We start from the raw sequence: 27,242 nt of genomic DNA on the forward strand, positions 1-27,242 counted from the left end.
TGTACAGCCTTAGCTTTTACTTGACTGTGCCTGGGGATACTATGCAACAATACACATTAGATTAAACCAACACACACACGATACTGAGGAACAGCCAAGGAGCAGAGTAATTTTACAGTTGGTACTACTTAACTATTGTTAAACACAAAGATTTGTTATTCATTTACATAGGCTTTGTTTAAGAAAAGAAAAAGGTTATATTCAAAACAATAAAATACATTTGTTCTCTCATTTTTTTCTCTGATAATGAGATATGATCAGGTTATTGCATAGGTATATGTGTTTCTTATCCTAAGCCCTCTTTCTTCAAGGCAGATTTTTCCCCATCACTGCCACTCATATTGTTAGATAAAAAAAATATTATGGTATTATTACACTTAAGGTCTTAATCCAACAAAAGGCAGTGAACTAAAGTCAAAATTTTCATATTTTTGCTTATCTCTTCTTTTTTTTTTTTTTATTTTTTAATATATGAAATTTACTGTCAAATTGGTTTCCATACAACACCCAGTGCTCATCCCAAAAGGTGCCCTCCTCAATACCCATCACCCACCCTGCCCTCCCTCCCACCCCCCATCAACCCTCAGTTAGTTCTCAGTTTTTAACAGTCTCTTATGCTTTGGCTCTCTCCCACTCTAACCTCTTTTTTTTTTTTTTTCCTTCCCCTCCCCCATGGGTTTCTGTTATGTTTCTCAGGATCCACATAAGAGTGAAACCATATGGTATCTGTCTTTCTCTGTATGGCTTATTTCACTTAGCATCACACTCTCCAGTTCCATCCATGTTGCTACAAAAGGCCATATTTCATTTTTTCTCATTGCCACGTAGTATTCCATTGTGTATATAAACCACAATTTCTTTATCCATTCATCACTTGATGGACATTTAGGCTCTTTCCATAATTTGGCTATTGTTGAGAGTGCCGCTATAAACATTGGGGTACAGGTGCCCCTATGCATCAGTACTCCTGTATCCCTTGGGTAAATTCCTAGCAGTGCTATTGCTGGGTCATAGGGTAGGTCTATTTTTAATTTTCTGAGGAACCTCCACACTGCTTTCCAGAGCGGCTGCACCAATTTGCATTCCCACCAACAGTGCAAGAGGGTTCCTGTTTCTCCACATCCTCTCCAGCATCTATAGTCTCCTGATTTCTTCATTTTGGCCACTCTGACTGGCGTGAGGTGGTATCTGAGTGTGGTTTTGATTTGTATTTCCCTGATGAGGAGCGACGTTGAACATCTTTTCATGTGCCTGTTGGCCATCTGGATGTCTTCTTTAGAGAAGTGTCTATTCATGTTTTCTGCCCATTTCTTCACTGGGTTATTTGTTTTTCGGGTGTGGAGTTTGATGAGCTCTGTATAGATTTTGGATACTAGCCCTTTGTCCGATGTGTCATTTGCAAATATCTTTTCCCATTCCGTTGGTTGCCTTTTAGTTTTGTTGGTTGTTTCCTTTGCTCTGCAGAAGCTTTTTATCTTCATAAGGTCCCAGTAATTCACTTTTGCTTTTAATTCCCTTGCCTTTGGGGATGTGCCGAGTAAGAGATTGCTACGGCTGAGGTCAGAGAGGTCTTTTCCTGCTTTCTCCTCTAAGGTTTTGATGGTTTCCTGTCTCACATTCAGGTCCTTTATCCATTTTGAGTTTATTTTTGTGAATGGTGTGAGAAAGTGGTCTAGTTTCAACCTTCTGCATGTTGCTGTCCAGTTCTCCCAGCACCATTTGTTAAAGAGACTGTCTTTTTTCCATTGGATGTTCTTTCCTGCTTTGTCAAAGATGAGTTGGCCATACGTTTGTGGGTCTAGTTCTGGGGTTTCTATTCTATTCCATTGGTCTATGTGTCTGTTTTTATGCCAATACCATGCTGTCTTGATGATGACAGCTTTGTAGTAGAGGCTAAAGTCTGGGATTGTGATGCCTCCTGCTTTGGTCTTCTTCTTCAAAATTACTTTGGCTATTCGGGGCCTTTTGTGGTTCCATATGAATTTTAGGATTGCTTGTTCTAATTTCGAGAAGAATGCTGGTGCAATTTTGATTGGGATTGCATTGAATGTGTAGATAGCTTTGGGTAGTATTGACATTTTGACAATATTTATTCTTCCAATCCATGAGCAGGGAATGTCTTTCCATTTCTTTATATCTTCTTCAATTACCTGCATAAGCTTTCTATAGTTTTCAGCATACAGATCTTTTACATCTTTGGTTAGATTTATTCCTAGGTATTTTATGCTTCTTGGTGCAATTGTGAATGGGATCAGTTTCTTCATTTGTCTTTCTGTTGCTTCATTGTTAGTGTATAAGAATGCAACTGATTTCTGCACATTGATTTTGTATCCTGCAACTTTGCTGAATTCATGTATCAGTTCTAGCAGACTTTTGGTGGAGTCTATCGGATTTTCCATGTATAATATCATGTCATCTGCAAAAAGCGAAAGCTTGACTTCATCTTTGCCAATTTTGATGCCTTTGATTTCCTTTTGTTGTCTGATTGCTGATGCTAGAACTTCCAGCACTATATTAAACAACAGCGGTGACAGTGGGCATCCCTGTCGTGTTCCTGATCTCAGGGAAAAAGCTCTCAGTTTTTCCCCGTTGAGGATGATGTTAGCTGTGGGCTTTTCATAAATGGCCTTTATGATCTTTAAGTATGTTCCTTCTATCCCGACTTTCTCAAGGGTTTTTATTAAGAAAGGGTGCTGGATTTTGTCAAAGGCCTTTTCTGCATCAATTGACAGGATCATATGGTTCTTCTCTTTTTTTTTGTTAATGTGGTGTATCACGTTGATCGATTTGCAAATGTTGAACCAGCCCTGCATCCCAGGAATGAATCCCACTTGATCATGGTGAATAATTCTTTTTATATGCTGTTGAATTCGATTTGCTAGTATCTTATTAAGAATTTTTGCATCCATATTCATCAGGGATATTGGCCTGTAGTTCTCTTTTTTTACTGGGTCTCTGTCTGGTTTAGGAATCAAAGTAATACTGGCTTCATAGAATGAGTCTGGAAGTTTTCCTTCCCTTTCTATTTCTTGGAATAGCTTGAGAAGGATAGGTATTATCTCTGCTTTAAATGTCTGGTAGAACTCCCCTGGGAAGCCATCTGGTCCTGGACTCTTATTTGTTGGGAGATTTTTGATAACCGATTCAATTTCTTCGCTGGTTATGGGTCTGTTCAAGCTTTCTATTTCCTCCTGATTGAGTTTTGGAAGAGTGTGGGTGTTTAGAAATTTGTCCATTTCTTCCATGTTGTCCAATTTGCTGGCATATAATTTTTCATAGTATTCCCTGATAATTGTTTGTATCTCTGAGGGATTGGTTGTAATAATTCCATTTTCATTCATGATTTTATCTATTTGGGTCATCTCCCTTTTCTTTTTGAGAAGCCTGGCTAGAGGTTTGTCAATTTTGTTTATTTTTTCAAAAAACCAACTCTTGGTTTCGTTGATCTGCTCTACAGTTTTTTTAGATTCTATATTATTTATTTCTGCTCTGATCTTTATTATTTCTCTTCTTCTGCTGGGTTTAGGCTGCCTTTGCTGTTCTGCTTCTATTTCCTTTAGGTGTGCTGTTAGATCTTGTATTTGGGATTTTTCTTGTTTCTTGAGATAGGCCTGGATTGCAATGTATTTTCCTCTCAGGACTGCCTTCGCTGCATCCCAAAGCGTTTGGATTGTTGTATTTTCATTTTCGTTTGTTTCCATATATATTTTAATTTCTTCTCTAATTGCCTGGTTGACCCACTCATTCGTTAGTAGGGTGTTCTTTAACCTCCATGCTTTTGGAGGTTTTCCAGACTTTTTCCTGTGGTTGATTTCAAGCTTCATAGCATTGTGGTCTGAAAGTATGCATGGTATAATTTCAATTCTTGTAAACTTATGAAGGGCTGTTTTGTGACCCAGTATATGATCTATCTTGGAGAATGTTCCATGTGCACTCGAGAAGAAAGTATATTCTGTTGCTTTGGGATGCAGAGTTCTAAATATATCTGTCAAGTCCATCTGATCCAATGTATCATTCAGGGCCCTTGTTTCTTTATTGACTGTGTGTCTAGATGATCTATCCATTTCTGTAAGTGGGGTGTTAAAGTCCCCTGCAATGACCACATTCTTATCAATAAGGTTGCTTATGTTTATGAGTAATTGTTTTATATATCTGGGGGCTCGGGTATTTGGCGCATAGACATTTATAATAGTTAGCTCTTCCTGGTGGATAGACCCTGTGATTATTATATAATGCCCTTCTTCATCTCTTGTTACAGCCTTTAATTTAAAGTCTAGTTTGTCTGATATAAGTATGGCTACTCCAGCTTTCTTTTGGCTTCCAGGAGCATGATAAATAGTTCTCCATCCCCTCACTCTCAATCTAAAGGTGTCCTCAGATCTAAAATGAGTCTCTTGTAGACAGCAAATAGATGGGTCTTGTTTTTTTATCCATTCTGATACCCTATGTCTTTTAGTTGGCGCATTTAATCCATTTACATTCAGTGTTATTATAGAAAGATATGGGTTTAGAGTCATTGTGATGTCTGTATGTTTTATGCTTGTAGTGATGTCTCTGGTACTTTGTCTCACAGGATCCCCCTTAGGATCTCTTGTAGGGCTGGTTTCGTGGTGACAAATTCCTTCAGTTTTTGTTTGTTTGGGAAGACCTTTATCTCTCCTTCTATTCTAAATGACAGACTTGCTGGATAAAGGATTCTCGGCTGCATATTTTTTCTGTTTAGCACACTGTAGATATCGTGCCAAGCATCTCTGGCCTGCCAAGTTTCAAAGGAGAGATCAGTCACGAGTCTTATAGGTCTCCCTTTATATGTGAGGGCACGTTTATCCCTTGCTGCTTTCAGAATTTTCTCTTTATCCTTGTATTTTGCCAGTTTCACTATGATATGTCATGCAGAAGATCGATTCAAGTTACGTCTGAAGGGAGTTCTCTGTGCCTCTTGGATTTCAATGCCTTTTTCCTTCCCCAGTTCAGGGAAGTTCTCAGCTATAATTTGTTCAAGTACCCCTTCAGCACCCTTCCCTCTCTCTTCCTCCTCTGGGATACCAATTATGCGTATATTATTTTTTTTTAGTGTATCACTTAGTTCTCTAATTTTCCCCTCATACTCCTGGATTTTTTTATCTCTCTTTCTTTCAGCTTCCTCTTTCTCCATAACTTTATCTTCTAGTTCACCTATTCTCTCCTCTGCCTCTTCAAGCCGAGCCATCGTGGTTTCCATTTTGTTTTGCATTTCGTTTAAAGCGTTTTTCAACTCCTCGTGACTGTTCCTTAGTCCCTCGATCTTTGTGGCAAGAGATTCTCTGCTGTCCTGTATACTGTTTTCAAGCCCAGCGATTAATTTTATGACTATTATTCTAAATTCACTTTCTGTTATATTATTTAAATCCTTTTTGATCAGTTCATTAGCTGTTGTTATTTCCTGGAGATTCTTCTGAGGGGAATTCTTCCGTTTGGTCATTTTGGAGAGTCCCTGGCTTGGTGAGGACCTGCAGTGCACTTCCCCTGTGCTGTGGTGTATAACTGGAGTTAGTGGGCGGGGCCGCAGTCCGACCCGATGTCTGCCCCCAGCCCACTGCTGGGGCCACAGTCAGACTGGTGTGTGCCTTCTCTTCCCTCTCCTAGGGGCGGGATTCACTGTGGAGTGGCGTGTCCCGTCTGGGCTACTTGCACACTGCCAGGCTTGTGTTGCTGGGGATCTGGCGTATTAGCTGGGGTGGGTAGGCAAGGTGCTCGGGGGCTGGAGGGGCAGGCTTAGCTCGCTTCTCCTTAGGTGATCCGCTTCAGGAGGAGCCCTGTGGCAGCGGGAGGGAGTCAGATCCGCTGCCGGAGGTTTGGCTCCGCAGAAGCACAGAGTTGGGTGTTTGCGCGGAGCGAGCAAGTTCCCTGGCAGGAACTGGTTCCCTTTGGGATTTTGGCTGGGGGATGGGCGGGGGAGATGGCGCTGGCGCCTTTGTTCCCCGCCAAGCTGAGCTCTGCCGTCCGGGGGCTCAGCAGCTCTCCCTCCCTTTGTCCTCCAGCCTTCCCGCTTTCCGAGCAGAGCTGTTAACTTATGACCTCCCAGACGCTAAGTCGCGCTTGCTGTGGGAACACAGTCCGTCCGGCCCCTCCGCTTTTGCCAGCCAGACTCGGGGGCTCTGCTTGGCCGGCGAGCCGCCCCTCCGCCCCGGCTCCCTCCCGCCAGTCCGTGGAGCGCGCACCGCCTCGCCGCCCTTCCTACCCTCTTCCGTGGGCCTCTAGTCTGCGCTTGACTCCGGAGACTCCCTTCTGCTAATCCTCTGGCGGTTTTCTGGGTTCTTTAGGCAGGTGTAGGTGGAATCTAAGTGATCGGCAGGACGCGCTGTGAGCCCCGCGTCCTCCTACGCCGCCATCTTCCGGAACCATATTTTTGCTTATCTATTGCAAACATTTTTAACAAGGCAATTACAACCTTGTGGAACTGTAAGAAAACTGGATGAGTACAACTTTGCTCAGTTCTTTTCAAAAGTGGAAAACAAACAAAATGGATCTAACAAGTGTGTAGCTAATCCATACATTTTGTTTATTGCTATCAAAGATAATTCGGAGCTGTATCCACATTGTATCAGATTTTTTCACGTGAAAATGCCTGCTCACTCTTATTAGACATCATCACAAAAAAGAAAATTGGCTTTTCAGCCTAATTCAAAGATCTACCCTTACAAACCTACTCACAGATCAGTTAATCACTCTAATTTACATAGTTTTAGACTTATTTTCTATCCTGAGAACTTTATTGATGCTTCTTATCACCAAAAATATCTCACCAAGTTACAGGTCAGTCTCTGATGACCAATGTTCATACCAGGCTTTTCCCGCTTAAAACTGCTAGGATTTCTCCCGGCATATTCCTGTTGTAGAACTTTTAAGAAATGCATACATTTTGTTACCATTGTGTTCCTTTGGTTCCTGGGGCTCACATCACCAATGATAGTGGCCATCACTATCTGGGGAGGTTTTTCTCTTTTTTTATCCTCAAGCAGCTGTGCTGAATACAAACAGGACCTATTCCCCCAACCCTGGACTTAATTAGTTCAGAACAAGCTCATTTCCCCAGGTTGACATTGCATGGATTTTCCCACCTTCCATTCCCTTTCATATTTTATGATAAGTGTACCCTGAATATCTTTCCATATAGATCCTTTCTTTTTAAAGGCTGCACATTGTGCACATACACAATAATTTATTTTGACAATCTCCTGTTTATAGATAGCTTGTCTTTCTCTCTGATTGTTACTGTTAAACACAAGGCTGTAGTAAACACCCTTGCAAAGTCATCTGGATGAACTTTGGGTATATATGTAAAGGATAATTTCTATTAATGGCTAAATGGCTGTACACATTTTTAATTTTGAAAGATATTGCCAAAGCATTATTCACAAAGATGGTAATTCACTCCCTAGAGCAGTGTGTGAGGATGCCTCCTTCCCCACAGCCCCCCTCATCACTATTTTAATAAATGGTGTAATTTTTGCTAATCCGGTGAGTGAAAATGGAGTTGTCTTTGTTTGGGCTTGCATGTCATTAATTATGAGTGAAACTGAGGATTTTGCATATATTTATTGACCTGTAAACTTACTCCAGTCTTTTCCCATTTTTCAGTTGGGTCATATGTCTTTTTCTTATTGATTTGAAAAAGATCTTTGAAATTGCACCAAGCTGCATTACAAGTATGTTTTCTCAGTCTTTTTGTTGTGCTGTATTTCAAGTGTGTGTGTGTGTGTGTGTGTGTGTGTCCAAATGTATCAGTCTTTCCATTTATAGCTGTCAGAGTTTGAGGGTCCTCATCAAGGAAAAGTTAGAGAAGTTTTTTGGTAATACTGGTAGTAACTTGAGGTTTTCTACATTCATGTTTAGATACACTGATCAAAGCGCACAGTATTTTTTTCCCTCTAAAATAATACTTCATTTAGCAGGGAAGAATATGTTACCAAGAGCAATAATAGCTTTTCTAACTGGGTGTTAAAAACCTAAGCTTTTGATTTCTTATCCCCAAGCTGTTAAATAAAGCATTGGGTATAAATTTAAGGAACTGCAGTTCCATTTGTGAAGAAAAGTATGTCTGCTGTATTTACTTAGATAATCGTTTAAGAAAGAACTAGAATAGAGTAGATGGCTTTAGTCTGTCCCTCTTTATTAAGATCATTCTCTTCCTGTGATAATGAATACAAGCTGGGCAGAGATGGAGTGTTGGTGAAGTGACCTTTCAGGAGCCAGTTCCCCTGAGTTAAGTCAGACTAGTTAGTTTTTTATTTATTTATTTTATTTCCCTTTTCTATAGTAGTCTTGGTAACAATGACATTCAACTTACTGGAGTTCTTACACTAAGATTCCTTAATGCCTTCAAAAGTTGTTATATTACTTTTGAATAGCTATGTAGATGTCAGAAAAGGTAGCTGTGACAAAATGTCATTAAGGTGACATAGTGTAAATTAATACAGTTAATGGAGGTGCTCACCACTGACTCATTGACCCATTATGAGCTCTTGTGGAATTAACGGATGCCAGGGCATCAATCTTTTGAAAAAAAGGGAAAAAAGAGATGGCAGCTTTAAAACCTTGCAGTGAATTATATTAGAAAAGTGAAAACGTCTGGGTTGGATTTGATTTCTCTAGGAAGCCATATAATGGTATGCTCTCTCAGCAAAATATATTAAACTGAAATGTCAGATTTGATGCAATAGGTATACAATTATGATAGTGTTAATAGTGGTCTTCTATCACTCTAAGACATACTTTCAAGTCCAATTTCTCAGCAGCTTGAACTTGTCATAAGCTTGTAAATTAGAAATTGTGTTTGAGGATATTTTCTTATTATTGACAGAATGCATATAACACTATTAACTGTACCACGGGGCTTTAGTATAGCTGTTAAAATAAACCAGAAATCACATTTACAGACACATAATGCCTGTTATAATATTCATCTTGCCATTTCTTGAGTAATATTTGGTGTCTTTCTGTACTGTTTTTCATTTAGGAAATCTTAAGCTACTTGGACTCTTTCCTTAAAGAGAAGCTGATTAACAGAAACCTATCAAGGGGACGAGAGTAAACAGAAGAGCCTTTATGTGAAGTAGGCAAGATAGTGCCTAAAGTACCTCTGAAGGAGCACACTTAGAAGTTACAATAGTAGAGTTCATTCTTTTTGAATGGTTCTCCATAGTTTTTAAACATGCTTCTTTGTTAGTTATTTGACACAGTCTTCAAAACATCCCTGTGAAATAGCTATCACGATTCTTGTTTTGTAGAGAAGGTTCAGAGATATTAAGTGGCCTGCCTAAGTTCACACAGTGGGGAAGGAGGAAGCCAGAAGTAGCACTGAGGTCTATTCAGTTCTTTGCAGTGTGTATTCATTGGATAGCAGGCTGCCGTGATTTTCCTGCATATGATCATATAACCACATCCAACCGCTTTAACTAGTTTGGGATAATTGGTCCATCAAGGTTTACTTTAATTATTTATTGCTGTGTAACAAAACACCCCAAACCTTGGTGCCTTAAAAAAAAAAACTTACAACCCTTTATTTCCCCAGAGTTCTGCAGTCAGAATAGGGTTCGTCATGTACAGCTTGTCTCTGGTTCACCTGGGGTCAACAGGGGCGGCTTGTCTGGGTCTGGAGGATTCAAGCTGACTTTACTCACTTATCTGTTGCTTTAGCAAGAATGGCTGGAACAGCTAGGGCCCGGCTGGTCCTCTTTCTTTACATAGTCTTTCTAAGAAAATCACACTTTTTTCCATGGGGGTTGCTACCAAAAGGTTGAAAAAAATGGGAACTGCAAGGCTACTTCATGCCTAGGCTTAAAACTCCAATAGTGTTGGGCACCTGGGTGACTCAGTCAGTTAAGCGTCCAACTCTTGATTTCAGGTCAGGTCATGATCTCATGGTTCCTGAGTTCAAGCCTCATATTGGGTTCTGTGCTGACAGCATGGAGCCTGCTTGGGATTCTCTCTACACTCCCCTCTCTCTGCCCCTCCCCCACTTGCACTGTCTCTCTCTCTCTTTCTCTCTCTCTCTCTCTTTTTCTCTTTCTCTCTTTCAAAATAAATAAATAAACTTAAAAATAAAAAAAAGTCACTTAGTGTTACCCCTATAGCATTCTGTTGGTCAAAACAAGTCACAGGACGAGCCCAAATGAACTTTGCTTCCTGGTGAGATAAGTAGTGAAGTCACATTACAAGAAGACATGGTGGTTAGAAGGATTTTTGTGACCATCTCTGCAAACAGTCTACTAAGGTCCTCTCTCCGATCACAGTTCACATTCCTCCTAACTGCAAAATATACTCAGCTTGTTAGCTACATCAGGCTCAAAATCTCGTATCTCATGGTCTATATTAGGTCCAGATACAGCTAAGGTGGAGAAATTCCTAATTAGGATACCTGGAAACTAGAAATACAGCTTTTCTGTCCCATGTACACTCAGCATATGATGGTGAGTCAGAAACAGGTGAACCTCAACAGACTCTGTTCCAAAGGAGGGGATGTGGGAGTTACATAGCAGTGGCTGGTTCGTAGGGATTGCAGCCAGGCATGTGTGGTCAGTTTCCTAGACTGTGGGGATGGGTCCTCTGGGGCCTTGGCTTCGCCCTCTGAATCAGTTTTCTTTTCCATAAGAGATAGCCCTTGTTTGCAGCTCAGTGGCTTTCTCTAAATGATTATAGAAAGTTGGGACCAGGTCACCTTCAGCCTCCTTTAAAATTCTGTGCACTTGGTATATATCAAATTATAGTTCATTATTAGGAAAAAGCTTTCACTCAAAACTCATTTTGAGATAGGATCCTTTCTACTTCTGCACATGAGTTAAGATGCTATTTAATAATGCCCTTAAGATTCTTAGAATCCCTCTGTGTAGCCGAATTAATTGGTCTACACTCCACCACCTTGAATTTTGCTGAGCTCGGGTATAAGGTGGGATACAGCCACGCCCTTTCCCCTCTGGCCATATTTGATTTGCAGCACTTTGTAATGGACCTTTGTTCTGAACCTGTTTCTTATTTTGAGAATCTTTTGGCAGCAGAATACATTGTCCTAGGCCCTTATATCTCCCCTAAATATTGCTTTAAAACTGAGCTGTTTCTTCCTTAGCTCAGAATACCTTATCCATAGACCAGTCAAAGAAGCCAGTGGCCACTTTCAGCATCCTGCCTGCAAATCTCCTAAACCAGAGCACAAGTTCATTAGATACTTTTTCTCTTATTTTTGAAATTATTGCAAGAAACAGTCTTGTTAATTTTCCACCACCACGTAACACCGGTTGCTTTTCTCCTGCTTGCTGATTGATCTTCCAGACTCTACCCAGTGTCCTCATGGCCTTCACAGCCTCTGTCTCCTTCCTGGTCCTGATGCCAGTGCCATGTTTGAGTTTTTATTACTTCGCGCTCCACTCCCAGGCATCAATTTCAGTTTCCGTTATCTATTACTGTGGAACAAAGCACCCCAAAACTTCGTTTTAAAACCACAGCAAGTATTTATTTGTTGACAGTTATGCATTTGGAGTTAAGGCCCAGCAAGGATTGCTCACCGCTGTGCTCCACGGCAACAGCTGGAGGGAAAGGGCCGGGCCACAGAACCCATCGTGGCTTCACGCACATATTCCGTCGCCCATCTGAGCTTGCTGGAATAGCTCGGACTGTCCACACATGTCTGTCCCTTTCTACGATCACTCCAGCAAGGGGGCCACACTACTTTCTGTGATGGTCAGCTTCTAAGTGGTTAAAAACAGAAGTTACAGGGCCTCTGAGGTCTTAGGGTTCTCTAGAAGCCCTACAGTGTCATTTTTTCACATTCTGTGTGTCGAAATGTGCCTGCCCATATTCCAAGGGAGAAAAAGTAGACTCCACCATTTTATGGGATGAATGGGAAAGTGGAAATGCCAAAGAGGACACAGAGGACATGGAGAGGTCTTTGAAAAAGTTCTACAAGCAACTAATTTTAAGAAATTAGAAGTTCTAGTTTGGTTTATACCGTTCAGTTCAATCTGATGGTGCATTTAGACAAAACGAAAATCTGAAGTGCAAATAACTTATAAAAATATGTCTGATTAGGCTAGTAGGTAAGATACAAGATTGTATGTTTGATAAAAACATTTTAGTCATCTGAATTGTCTACATAGGTATGCATTCAAACAAACACCCAAAGTGACAGCTTTGTTACTGGTTACAGTATGTGCTTTGGTACTGGGGCAAACTCAGCAGCAATATTTTTGATCTGCATGGAAAAAAAGTTGATAGAATAAATAGTCTCTATAATATATTTTGCATAAAGCTATTAAATGCATTGTTTTACACACTGTCCCCATTTAATCCTCACATCTACCCTGTGAGTTAATTGCTATTATCATCACAATTTTGCATATTGAAGAAACTGATTTTTTTTTTCCAAAAGGTTAAGAAACTTACCCAACCAGCAGGAAGTCCAGATTTAGACTCAGGTCTACTTGATCCTGATGCACATAAAGTAACACTTCCTTGCTAGAAGAAAAGATAATCCCCAAACTGCCTGCCCACCCCTTTTCCCCCTTATCTTCAACTAACTGGTCATCCTAAGTACCCCTGCATTAACCAACACAGCCTGAAAACCAGGCCTTCAATACTGTTTTTATCACTCTTTCATGCCTGAAATTCAGGAGATGATAAACATGTAGCAATAATTGATTCATTTTCTTATCTCACACATTTGTATTGAGTATCTATTATGTACTAGGCACCATTCCTACCAACTAAGTGGTGTGAACCAGAGAGAAAACTGGACAATGATTCCTACCATCATGGGAGTCCCAGTATAGTGGGACACAGGAGCCATATATATATATATATATATATATATAAAGAAAATCAGCATCGCTATGCAGAAAATCAAAACAGAATGAAGTCCCTACAGAGTGACTGGGTTGCTGCTTCAGAAGGCAAAATAGAGAATATATGAGCAGAGACCCTGGATTTAAAGTGTTTGATTTTGATTTCTGGCTTCACCACCTATTTCCACTGTAATCAGTAGCAAATTACTTACCTTCTCTTTGCCTCAGTTTTCATGTCTAAAAAGTGGGAAGAATGGGAATACCTATCTCATGAAATTTTGCCAAGATTAAGAAAATATATGTAAAGCACTTACAGCAGTACCAAGATATAGTATGGTACAAATAAATTCTGCCTGCTGTTTTAAGATTGAACGACCAGAGGTAACATTTCAGCTGATTTCTTGTCTTGAAGCCAAGATACAATCATGGCCATCTTCTTGGATATAACAGCTGAGTCTCAGAGATGAAACCCTTCTTATTCTTTGGGTTTTTCTTTTTTAATAATCAAACCTTCTAAATTATATACACGTGAATATAAATTATATACTATTGTCCTGCATTTATATGCTAACATTACATTTAAAAATGCTATTTGAAACAAGGTTTTTTTTAGTCTTTTAATTTTAAAAATTAAAAATTAAATGGAGACATAAACATTTACACTCACTCTGCTGCTTTAGCAACTTCTCCCTAGACTTCGTGAGTTCACTCTCTACCTTCCCCTTCGGGAAAAAAACAAACAAACAAACAAAAATCCCCAAACCTCCCCAGCTCAGGACTTCAGGCTCAGTCACATATAGCTCTGGTCTTTTGAAGCTTTTAGGGGCCTCGCAATTAAGCTGAGCTCCAGGGATTTCTTTATATCTGCCTTAAAAATGTGTCTGTTTGTGACTGTTCCCTCTATTCGAAATCTGAAAGCATTTCTTCCACTCTTCAAACCCTCAAATCAGGCTTCTAACAGCTTAGTCCAGCATCTCGGTGAACACCCTAATTAGTGATCACAGTCTGGTGGTTCAGATGGGGACTGGAGTGGAGGACACGGCCTTCTTGAAGGGATGGTCTGGAAGGATCATCTGGAAGGCCCTAGTAATGCTACCTTTTCATATAACTGGCCTTGCCTTCCCTGAATGTTCCTGATGGAATACTTAACTCGTCCTCCTGACTTCCTGTGTAACCATCAGGGCAGAACTTTCTTGGCCCTGCTTCACTGCTTCTCCTTGGTGGCAGCCAGCTTTTAAGCCCCTTCTTATGCCAGAGAGTTTAAATTAAAATGAAGTAGGTCTTGTTTCTTCCACTTCTGTATTTGGGGTACAATTTTGTCAGCAACTTTACAATGAAATTTTTCTGTATTTTAAAGTGAACACTTTTATGCTGCTAAACCTCTTATACATAACTAAGCTAAGCAAGATCATGTTTTCTAAGCTGCAAACATTGCCCCTCAAAGGGTACAAATGTTATTTTGGGGGTTCATCCTTCTTTTATTTAATAAAGTCCTTCACTGGCTCCTTTCCAATCTTGAGGCATTCCTCCAACCATCTGCATATTCCCCAGAAGATTTCTAGTGATATTAAAATAACTTTACCTAATATCTTCATCAATAGCTTAATATTTAATGAGCACCTGCTACATATAAAGTATAACACCAAGAGCTACGAGGGATCAACAAAATATAAACCTTGTAATATCAGGCTTGAAAAGCCGCTTTGCCCAAACTGTTATTAATATAAAATCCTTGGGCTTTGTTGCCTTTGTGAATCTAGTTTAATGACATTCAGGAAAATAGTATTATAGTGGTAAATAGGTTAATAATAACCAGACAGTTTATGTGACCCTAAACCACAGGGGGGAAAAATGGAAATAATATATTTGGAAAACATTACGAAGCACCAAGACAGGTGAAGATAAATTAAGACTCTTTGGGCTGTTTAAATAAAAAATAAATTTATGTTGCTTTATCCATGTGGCTATATCTCTCTGTCCTCAAAGAAGCTTATATAGTCTAGTTCTGGAGATAAGACATGAACACAAATAACTGATGAAAGGCAGTAAGGGAAATCCCTGACTTATGTGAGTCTAGTACATATAAATCACCCTGCAGAGAGAGCGACTGCGTGATCTTACATTCCTTTCCCCCTTTTGGAACGCTATTGCTGTTCCATGTCAGATAGAGAATGGGTAATGCCCAAACAGCCATATTCTTAACTTTTTCTACATCCTTTACTAATTGTCCGTGTTTTGCCAAACTGCGAGAGTAAGATCAAAAGAATATCGTTAAGTTTTATCTTAATGCATTGAAATGAGAAGTTAATAATTGTTTTGGTCAGCTCCGACAGCTATATTTTTACCATAAGCTAGGGAACTTATAAAGAACAGAAGTGTATTTCTCACAGTTGTAGAGGCTGGAGGTCCAAAGCTAAGGTGCCCACATGGTCAGGTTCAGTGTCTGGTGAGCACCTGCTTCCTGGTTCCCAGACAGCCATTGTCTTGCTGTGTCTTCACGTGGCCAAGAGACAGGCTCCCTCAAGACCCCTTTCAGGACGCTACTCCCATTCCTGAGGGCTCCACATCTAATTCTAATTACCTTCCAAAGACTCCGCCTCCTAATACCAGCATAGAGGACAGAGTTTCAACCTTTGCATTTTAGAAACATCAGATCATAATGATTATGCACTTCTGGTTGCATACAGATCAATGAGAATGGTAATGACGCTTTGCTTCTACCTTCTAATCAGTAATCACACACCTTTACCAGATTGCTCCTTCAAAGCAATATAATATACACCATCAGTGTGTACCCAGTCCAGAAATCAGCTGATTATAGTCATTGCTGATAGAATATTTCTGAATCAGTGTTTAGCTCTTATGTTACCCACTAACTAAACTGTATCACGATTTGCAAATAGGATGTTTGTTTACCTGTTAGTTTTTTTTTCAGCCCCTTCTCAGTTTCCCCTTTTACATACAGTTCACTGAAAATGTACATTAATTTATGTTAATTTCACCATAATTCTCCTTCCCCACACTTTCTTGTGGCCTTGAAGTTGTGTAGTTTGTTGTTAATGAATGACTGTCTTGCAGTGTGAACCACCTAATTCCCTCTGTTCTTTGCAGGCCCATCCTCACCTCTGTCACAGGTTACCCTCCCTGCTGAAGTCCCACAGTCACCACAAGTCACACTTGCCCTTCCCCCTTCCCTCCTGTTCTGCTTGCTGCTTCTGGTTCCCCTTCTCTCCACATATGCACAGATGCCCAGTCTCTGTCCTCTGCAGTCCATCCTTTATGTTGCCACCAATGTCTTGTTACAAAACAAATCTGCCCAATAACACAAGATCCAAACAGCTTAGCTTGGCATAAAACTTCATCATCTGGCTTCATATAACTCTTACCATCCCACCTCCCCCATCTTCACCTACCCCCCCAATATGTCCTATTCTCCACCCACACTCAGTCCTTACCCCTTCTTGATTATACTTCCTGATGGTCCCCTACCCCCTCCCCTTTATCTTAGCCAGAGCCAAATTCAACTGTCTGGTCTCGAGTGAAGTCTCTCCTGACTTGCCCTGCGTTGTCTGCCTTCTCCTCTGTGCTTCCTTGTACTTGGTTTCTACTCCTCTCGAGCAGTTATTATTGTGTATTACAACCATCTGTTTGTGTATTTACCCCACAGAGCAGATTATAAATTACTTGAAATAAAACCATGTCTTGTTCACTTTTTTCTTCCCTTGTACCTGTCGCAGTGCCCTGTACCCAAACTTTATTATGTTTTATGTTTTTTACAGCTCACATTTATCATCATCAGAATGGATAATAATCAAATTCTCACAGAGCATTACTAAGATAAACACCTACTTAGGCCATAATAGACAAATGTTGATTTCCGCAGGAGAACCCATAAAGAGAAAGCTTTTGTGTATGCTGTTCTTAGAAAGTTAATAATTTGATTTATTTGAAGATATCAGCGTCTGGTGTTTTGGGATTTTTGTTTCTTTGTTTTTTTAATTTTTCTATGAATCTCTAGAGAAGACCACAGGAAGAGTTGAATTTCAGGTACTACATTATCAGTGTAGATCATATTACATAAATAAATGTCCTTATGCTTTTCACGATATAAGGTTAATTTAACCTTCATCTTGATATTTGAAAAGATTGTTGTTGTTGTTGTTTATGATACAGATGGTGTACATAAAAACTACAGTGGTTTATGTTTTTTTGGTTTTGTTTGCATTTTCTCCCAGTTACTTAAAAAACTGACAACAAAAAAACATTTCTAGGGTCATAAAAACAGTTCATGTCCATATCTGATTTACTCTAAAGGAACATAAACCTCATATTAGACATTGTGCAGCAAACACGAGTTTGCTTGAATCGTGTTGTTCACGCCATCTTTATATACAAATAACACAAGATGTCTTTGCAGCCAGTTTATTAAGAAGTTACCATTCAGGTGCCATGTGTTAAACATTTAAAACTTATTGTCATGTTGTATATCATCTCTTCATTGTGCTTAGCGATAGGTACAAAAGTAATTCATTGTGCCAAATTATAAAATAAAACTATGAATCATTTTATAAAAAAATATGTAGTATAATTGACAGTGTGATCAAAAAGAAAAGTAGAAGATATTACATGATTTTTAACCATTATTGGCAACAACTTTTTTTTTAATTTGAGTATTAATAATATTCAGAAAAGGTTGTTGAGCGTCATAGACTTATAGATATAGCTTTACATATTTGTTTAATAATACTACTAGGAACTATTGTTGATTCTGTAACCCTTTTAACTAATTGTAGCAAGATAAGATTGAAAGTTTTATAAACATAAATTATCAAATAAAATGTTCAAGAAAAATATTGCTCTTCTCCTTTCTTCACCTCTCTTCCTTCTCTTCCTCTCAGCTAAAGAAAATCAAATACAGAATTGAATTAAATAATAAACTATTGGATTTACAGAAAGAATTTAATTCGGTTTATAGTTAACAAGTTATAATAGTTTTATTCAACTCACTTTTAAAGTGATTTAATTTGTCACATTTTTCTTCCTGGCAGGAACTAATTCCAGAGTTCTATTACCTACCAGAGATGTTTGTCAACAGTAATGGATACAATCTTGGAGTTAGAGAAGATGAAATTGTGGTAAATGACGTTGGTCTTCCCCCTTGGGCAAAAAAACCTGAAGACTTTGTACGGATCAACAGGATGGTAAGAGAGATTTTGTTTTTGCTTGAACAGTCCTCAAGAAGTGAAAATACTCTGTCGTTTTATTTTGTTTCTAACTATTTAGCAAATTGTCTTTTAATGTCTGTAAACACAAGGTTAAAATTTTAAGGAAGAAAAGGCAAGCATTTTACTATTGTCTTTTGACATCGTTCTTTATTGTGGAGTGGATTTTCCTTTCATGAAGACTAATAAAGGAATGGTAATTCAGTTATATTTGCTCCCTTAGGAGAAGATAATCAGATGAGCATCTGTTGACTAATATAAGATATTCTAAAATGCTTGAAATAAATGGCCATTTCTTATTTTTGTCTACCGGCTAAATCTGTACTCCTTTTTGACTCCTAAAATATTAAAAAGCAAATAATTTACATTGAGAATATATTTGCATGCAGGAAATTATAAGTTATGAAACATACCTTAAAATATAATATACTTGTCTTTAAGAGAACATCTAGTGAGCATTCATAGATTGAAAGTATCATTACTTTTTTAAATCTATAGGACAGATACCTGGTTGTTCAGATAGAAAATGTGTAAATAGGAAAAAAATGTATAAATAGAATGTTTGCATGTGGGAACTTTATAGCTTTTGGTATATTTTTATCCATTATTTAAGGAGATTTTCATCTCAATGTGGCTATGATATATGGAAATGAACTACTTTACCAAACAACCTCCCTAGTGTACTATTATTCTTGGTAAAGTGAGGAATTATACTAAAAAAGCCAGTGACCCAAAATATGTATATACTTTTTAATATTTTTAAGTTTATTTATTATTTATTTTTGGGGGGAGACAGGGGCAGCATGAGCGGGGGAGGGGCAGCAAGAGAGGGAGAGAGAGAATCCCAAGCAGGCTCTGTGCTGTCAGTGCAGAGCCCAATGCGGGGCTTGAACTCACAAACCATGAGATCATGACCTGAGCAGAAACCAGAGTCAGATGCTTAACTGACTGAGCCACCCAGGTGGCACCCCCCCAAAATATTTTTTTAACCCTGTTTCACTCACTCCCAATTTTTTCCAACTGTCTTATAAATGTATTTTATTTTGCTTTTACACCTTATTTATATGAATCAGAATCCAAATAAAGTCCACATTTGCAATGCAGTTCACATATTCCTTAGTCCATTCTTTTAGTAAGACACATAATTCACATATGTCAGGCAGATAGAATTCACTTCCTGTACAGTTCACCCACATAACATAAAAAAATAAATGGATTTTAATTTTTTTACAGAGTTGTGCAAACATCACCACAATCAATTATGAACATTTTTATCACCCCATAAATAAACCCAGGACCTTCAGTATCTTCCACCATTTTCCCCAGCCAACCCTATGCACTACTAACCTACTTTCTGTCTCTACACATTTACTTATTCTGGACATTTCACATAAACAGGATCAGATTATATGTGGTTCCTGCCTCTACCCCTGATTTTGTATGTGTATGTCTCTCTTTCTCTCTCTTTTTTGTGGACTTCACTGTCAGTCACATGATCCCCTCAATTTGGAGCTATATTTTCTTTTTTTCTTTTTTTCTTTTTTTAATGTTTATTTATTTTTGAGAGAGAGAGGGTGTGTGAGCAGGGGAGGGGCAGAGAGAGAGGGAGACACAGAATCTGAAGCAGGTTCCAGGCTCTGAGCTGTCAGCACAGAGCCTGATGTGGGGATCGAACCCGTGAACTGTGTGAGATCATGAGCTAGGCCGAAGTCAGACACTTAACTGACTAAGGCACCCAGGCACTGCATATATTTTCTTTCTTTAAGAAATATTTTACCAGGGCACCTGAGTGGCTCAATCGGTTAAGTATCCAACCTCAGCTTAGGTCATGATCTCGCAGTTCATGGGTTTGAGCCCCATGTGGGGCTCTGCCTGGAGCCTGCTTCAGATTCTGCCTTCCTCTGTCTCTCTGCCCCTTCCCCACTCGCACTCTGTCTCTCTCTCTCACACAAAAATAAAATAAAACGTTAAAAAAAATTTTTTAAAGAAATATTTTACTTTTGGGCTGCCTGGGTGGCTCTGTCGGTTAAGTGTCCAACTCTTGATTTCAGCTCAGGTCATGATCTCACGGTTCGTGACTTCGAACCCTACGTTGGGCTCAGTGCTGCTGGTGCAGAGCCTGCTTGGGGTTCTCTCTGCCTCTCCCTTTCTTTCTGTCCCTTCCCTGCGTTCTCTCTCTCCTAAAGAAACTTAAAAAAAATTTAAAGAAATATTTTACTTTTAATATATTTTATTTTAGAAAACTGTTGCTCATGTGGTAGTCCTGTGTTTAAAAGTACTCTTTGTATATATTATCTGCAATCTGGTCTCCCCCTTTGAGGGAATATCATGTATTTTGTAATTTGTAGATATGATTTCTGACACTTTTCAACCTATAAATTGGTACTTCCAGATACATGGGGTTATTTCATGCACCTCCTTGAATAACAGATTATTTCTTCAGTTTGTATTTTGAATGTGATGGATTTATACTTCTATGATGCATTATATTTCTAAAATCTATACTTATTTTTAGAATTGGCCATCCATTTCCATACTACCCTTACATACTTGAATGCTGCCAGTAATGCCAGTGTAAGGATACGGGATCCACAAATTCAACCCTAGAAACTGCTACATATCAGTAGCTCTCAGCCACAGCATTCCACAATACACTTGTGGAGCCCAGAGCTGTGCCTGACGCAAAGTAGTTGCTCAGTAAATATTTGCTGGGTGAATGATTGAATCATATAGGAGTAATAATGTCAATGATTTCAATATGTGGTCTGTTATGTCCAGACTAGTTAAATTGAACGAATCCTCCATTCAGGCGAATAAAGTAGCCAAAAATTGTTGGACCAGATTTTTCTCTTGTTCACACGATCGCACCCAACTGATTAAACAGAACCTTTCATGTGGGTGCTAATAATGAATACCATATTGGAAAGAGTGTGACTTAGAGTTTAATAATTTCCTGCTCTTGAACCTGGGCTCTGCTGTTTCCTAGCCTCATTGCCCTGGGTAAATGAGCATCTATGGCCTTCCCATTTCTCACCTGTGAAATGTGGAGACATACTTTATAAGTGTTTTTTTTTAAATCATTATCATAAAATGCATTTGCTTTCAGTGTACAATTGAATGATTTTTAGTAGATTTACAGAGTGGTGTGACCATCCCCACAATCTAATTTTAGAACATCTCCATCATCCCAGAAGGATCCTGTGCCTATTTTCAGTCACTCTCTATACCCACCTCCAGCCCTAGGCAACCATTAATCTGTTTTCTATCTCCACAAGTTTGCCTTTTCTGGACATTTTATATAAATGGAACTGATTAATACGTGTTCTTTTGTGTTTGACTTCTTTCACTCGGCATAGTTTTTGAGATTAATCCATGTTGCAGCCCGTGTCAGTACTTGGCTCTTTTTCATAACGGCACTCCAGGTTTTGTTGATGCATTCATCAGTTGAACGTTTGGGCTGTTTCCACTTTGGGGCTGTTGTAAGCAATGCTGCTCTGAACACTCCTGTATCAGTCTCTATGTGGACACATGTTTTCATTGCTTTGGGATGTATACCTAGAGTAGGATTGTTGAGTCATGGAAATTTATGTCTGACTTCCAAGAACTTACCTATTTTGCAAAGGGTCTGTGCCATCTTAGGTTCCCACTAACAACGGGTGCCTGTTTCAGTCCTTCCACATCTTCACCGACACTTGTTATCGCCTGTTTTTTATTATAACCATTCTAGTGGATGGGAAATAAAATCTCATTATGGTTTAATTTCCATTTTTCTAGTGACTAACGATGTTGACTGTCTTTTCACGTGCTTTTTAGATGCTGAAACATCTTACATGTATTTTAATAAAACATTAAGTAGTGACTCATTACAGATACAACCTTTGTGCTCCTCATTAGTGAAATGCCTACAGAATTAATAATTTTATTAATGATATGCCTAACTGAAAAAAGAAAAGGCATCTGTGCTTCTAAAAGCAAATCCTCAAGGTAGCATCATACACAGAATGTCTTGAATACAGGGAAAGAGAATTATTATGGATACGAAACCATCAGGTAATTAGTATTGATATAAACTGGATAAGACCATACACTCTTGACTAACTTTGCATAAAAATCATGAGGCTTCTGGGGCGCCTGGGTGGCTCAGTCAGTTAAGTGTCCGACTTCGGCTCAGGTCATGGTCTCACAGTTCGTGAGTTCAAGCCCCACATCGGGCTCTGTGCTGACAGCTTAGAGCCTGGAGCCTGCTTCCGATTCTGTGTCTCCCTCTGTCTTCCCCTCCATTGCTTGCACGCTGTCTCTTGCACTGTCTCAAAAATAAATAAATATTTTAAAAAATCACGAGGCTTCATTCATCTAATATGATGGGTAGTAATATAATCCAACTGAATAAACATTCCAGATAAAATAAGTTTCTAGATTTTTATAGTGAAAACTTTTTTGCAGACTTGTTTTTTCTAAACTTAATCACTCCTTCGCTCCCTATCCTCTTATACAAAAGAAGAAACTTCTTCTCTTTATTATGAGTACCCATTGTTGTTGTATGAAGGATATACTTCTATATTCTTTTTATATTTTCTTCTGTAAATTGTGAGCTATCAGCACACTTCCCTTTATAGCCATACCAATTCAAGTGTGTTGTTTAAAATCTCCCGTCTGCAAAACCGGTTAATCAAATGTATCAAAGCCTCATGATCAATGAGTCAGTCAAATGCTAATTGAGGCCCTGGAGGAAATGTATACTTTGTAGCTTTGGTAGAGTGACTGTATCTTCTGCCTCAGCTTTTATTGGTCATTGTTTGATCACTTCCAGTATAGAAATGTACCAAAACATGAAATGACAAAATTCTGCCTTTAGTAAAGTGGAATGTTATTATACACGGTGCCCAGTTTACACCCCTGCCTACAGCTAGCTCTATGGCTAGTAGCCTACGACATTCTCCTGACTTCTCTGGTGTAGCTGCTTACATGTTTTCCTCTACTGTCCTCATTCTAAGACTCACTGCTCACAACTGCTGCAAATCGGGATATACATACACTAATCTTAGTCACCTTACTCTGTAGCCCAGTGATGGTCCTGAGTCATCCCAATAGGAAGGTTGACCAAGATTCAATAATGGCAGTGATAGTCCTTATACCCTGTGCCATTTTGGAGTGTTTATTCTTTGTCGGATACTTGCTAGAGCTTCAAATACATTATTCTTTTAATCCTCAAACAGTCTTTTAGGAATTATCTTGAAACCCAGAGAGGTAAATGGCCTTGCCCAGATATCACCTACTTATCAAAGTGGCCGTGTTACTATCCACAGTGCTCAGGATAAAATGATGATTTAAGGAGCTGTGGAAAGGGAGAAGGGAAAGAAACGTGTCTTCTAACAAGAATCAGTACCTTGGGGTCAGTGGAAGAAAAGAAAGAAATGAGTGAGCATTGAACCAAAACCAGCAGGATGTTCTGGCCCCAACAGCCATGTAGATCTGACTTTCTGAGATCTCATTTCTACCTCTTTCTCCCCGAGCCCTTACCCTGTGAGGCTCCCTTTCCAGCGGGCGAGACCTCTGCTTAGAGTGCAGCAGTTGTGAGCGGAAGAAGACTCTTTAGCTCTGCAGATGGAGGAAATGTAAACTTTAGAGGCACACACAGGATTTTAGAGCTGGAACAGATCTGTATTTCAATAAGGAGACGAAGACCCGGGAAGGCTACATGACTCACCCAAGTGCTTTTTATACTTACCATACCTAGCATTGCAGATTGGAACTCTGAATGTCGTGTCTCCTGGACCCACTGATAGTCTCTGAAATGTCAGCTGTATATTTAATTAAATACGGCTTTATAGATCGACTTGACAACCAAAGCAGATTAGACTAATACTGTTTCCCCTGCAATATCTATTCCAAACACCACCTTATAAAGGAACTTTGGAATAGAGCTTATTTGTTATTTGCAAACTAATTATATCTATGCATGGAAGACTGCCAAACACCTAATTTTGACGGAGACTTAAAATTGAGTTTTAATTTAATTATTTAATTGAATTGTTCATGTGATCACCACATAAGATTTTTTAAAAAGTCTCTTTTCCTGAGAAATACCTGATTCTCACCAAATGGTTTCATATCATTTGGATCTTAAGAGAATTAGGATTATTCATCAAAGAGAATTAGGATTTTTCATTGAAAGATACAGCCTGAGGGGCACCTGGGTGCCTCAGTGGGTTAAGCGTCCAACTCTTCATTTTGGCTCAGGTCATGATCTCATGGTTTGTGAGTTTGAGCTCTGAGTCCGGCTCTGCAGTTCAGAGCCTGTTTAGGATTCTCTCTCTCTCTCTCTCTCTCTCTCTCTCTCTCTTTCTCTCTCTCTCTGTCTCTCTCTCCACCCCTCCACCGCTCACACACACACATGCTCTATCTCTCTCTCTCAAGAATAAATATACATTTTTTAAAAACTTAAAAAAAAGAAAGATACAGCTTGGGGCGCCTGGGTGGCTCAGTCAGTTAAGCGGCCGACCGGCTCAGGTCATGATCTTGCGGTTCGTGAGTTCGAGCCCTGCGTTGGGCTCTGTGCTGACAGCTCAGAGCCTGGAGCCTATTTCAGATTCTGCCTCTCTCTCTCTCTCTCTCTCTCTCTGACCCTCCCCCATTCATGCTCTGTCTCTCTCTGTCTCAAAAATAACTAAACGTTAAAAAAAATTTTTTTTAAAAAAGAAAGATACAGCTTGAGAAATGATTGTAACATTATAAAGACAAGTTAGAGTCTAAAATAGATTTTCCCTCTTACTTCAAGAAAGAGCAAAATTTATAAGTATAAATTTTGAGTAATAAATTATTTTATATTTATAATTGCTCAGAGTACTTCTGTTGCCTATAAATAAAACTACAAGAAACATTTTAATCCTGATACTAAACTTACCAGTTGCTATAATGAATTACCTGACTTCTGTTTACATACCTCTTATATCTTGTCTTTCTATCAGCTCAAGTGCTGCTGAACAAACTTCCAGACAAAATATAGTGCTTCTTTAAAATAAATCTCACTATTTACTATCAATGTAAATACGTTGATATTTACATTGATAAATACGTGTATTTATCAAGCCACAAGAATGTCATCAAGCCAAGTTCATACAACATACTAGGAACTATAAAGATTGCATATAATGTGGTGAATTAACTGTCCCTCAAAGATGTACTCACGTATTCAAAACAATTAAGTTTTATAACTGACTAAAAGATGAGGGATAAATACTTGTGCATTTCTGAAAATGTCTTAAAACATTTTCAGAAACGCATAGTAATTTTTGCAGTTCCTTTTTTCATTGAGGTATAGTTGACATATAACATATTATTGTTTATATGTATTATATAGTACATTTTTATTAGAACAACAAGTTCCAACTTGTTTTTGTGAAGAAGTGAAAGAAGCAAGGCACTGGGGTTTTTCTTTATTCTAAGCCAAATCCCTGTTATCTTGTAGCCATTAATGAGTCAGGTAAGACTTTTGAACTAAATCTTTACTCCATGGAGTGAAAGGCTTTACCCAAAATCCCGCATATTTGGGGAAATCCAACTGCCCCTGTCTTGGTTCCGTGCAGCACCAGAATGCAGGGTCAGGTTCAATCAACCATGTGTAGGAAGTGCCTGCTAGCACAGAACAGGTGGCTTGGGAAGTGTTTATTCTTCCTGTTGTCTTTCCCTGGGTTTCCCTAGAAGGGACCCTGAAGACTAGGAAGGGAAAGCTACCATGGCATCACCTAGGCTCTGCATCCATAGCCGCCACTCTTGGTTGCATCAGAATTAGAGCTAATGGGCAGCCAGAGAGAGCTGCCTCTTAGAAGAACAGTCCTAGACATCAGAGCAAGCAAAGGACGTCTTTTGAAAAGTAGCGTGTGTCTGCTCTCCTCCCTCACTGTCTCCTGCGCTGTTTTCCTTCAGCTTGCAGTTTTTCTTCACAGTATCCTGTTCTTAGTTGACTTTGCTCCAGCTTCTGGTCCATTTCCCCATCGTACTGCTGGGAAATGATCGCACTGATGTCATTCAGAAACAATGTTAGGCATCTGTGTTAACAGTAGGAAATTTAATCAATCATGTGCCTCTCTCTCTCTCTCTCTCTCTCTCTCTCTCTCTCTTTTACTGAAGGAATAGTTATTGGATGAATATTTCCCTAATATACAAAGCCTGAGTTATAACAGAAAATATAGAAGGGTTTAAATTTCCCACAAATTCCATGAACACAGCCCTCATTCTTTTATATTGTTTTGTAACGTTAAAAGTTTCTGACTTTGTACCAGCTGGGTAGCTCATGTAGGATTTAGTTCTTATGAAATAGGTTTAGAGAAAATGTGCTCCAGTATATTTATAATTTGGGCTGGGATTATCTTCAGTTATTTGAAGGAGTTCTTTGTCCTAAGCCTACAGTATAAAATGAAAATGTCATATATCCCAAAGAAATGACATTCAGGGTGGTAAAAAACGTTCATTTCTTCGTGAGGATTAGTATTCTGTACCCATGAGCACATCCTCCTCCTTCTTTCAAGATGTCATTCAGGAATTCAAGGCAAAGAAGGCAAAAGTAATATTATAAAAAGGGATGACGTCATTGACCATAAATCAGTTTTTATTCTCTCACAGCAGCAATTGGAAAGGTATTTGATGTATTTGTAGAAGTTTTTATGCGTAGAAATTTTTAGATAGGCATCTAAATTTTAATTTTTTAAAAGTTAAATGGTACTTTAAGTTTTAAGGATGTATTTTTTTTTTAGTTAATCGGTGTTCTAGTTATGGGAGATAACGTATATAATTAATTAGAGTTGTTTATACCTTGTAAATATAGTGACAAGGATTGTGTTTTACCAAACTGTGAAATTCAAATTTTGGCCTCATTGGAAAAGCTGGAAAAGCAATATAGACACTTTGAGTAGATATTTCAATAAATTCTGAATGCATTGAGTTCATATGTCAAGAATTGGTTTAATTTACCCACACCCAGCTAGGCTGATTACAACTCACTCATGAAACATTAATAAAGCACTGTGTTCAGTTCTAACATGATTATAATCTGACCTCTCCACAAAGGACAGAAATAGAAAGTATCTCTGATAACATTACCCTAATGCTGGGTTCATCAATCATAATCTGCCCTTTTTTAAAATTTGTTTTAGAAAAAGGCCTTTCACGGATGTGCACTGATAATCTCATCCAGCCCTCAACCCAC

At 38.9% G+C, this 27,242-nt stretch overlaps 1 protein-coding gene across 8 annotated transcripts in view; it reads left to right on the forward strand.

Annotated features, from left to right (window-relative positions):
- The window catches only part of NBEA (neurobeachin), a 683,574-nt gene that overhangs the window by 602,007 nt on the left and 54,325 nt on the right, over positions 1–27,242 (forward strand). For all 8 annotated transcript variants that reach the window (XM_042952224.1, XM_042952367.1, XM_042952503.1 and 5 more), the window contains one exon: positions 17,864–18,016. In XM_042952224.1, the coding sequence (XP_042808158.1) occupies positions 17,864–18,016 (153 nt within the window). The remainder of the gene's footprint in view (positions 1–17,863; positions 18,017–27,242) is intronic.

This window comes from Panthera leo, chromosome A1 (assembly GCF_018350215.1).
Source record: "Panthera leo isolate Ple1 chromosome A1, P.leo_Ple1_pat1.1, whole genome shotgun sequence".
Classification (NCBI taxonomy): Eukaryota; Metazoa; Chordata; class Mammalia; order Carnivora; family Felidae; genus Panthera; species Panthera leo.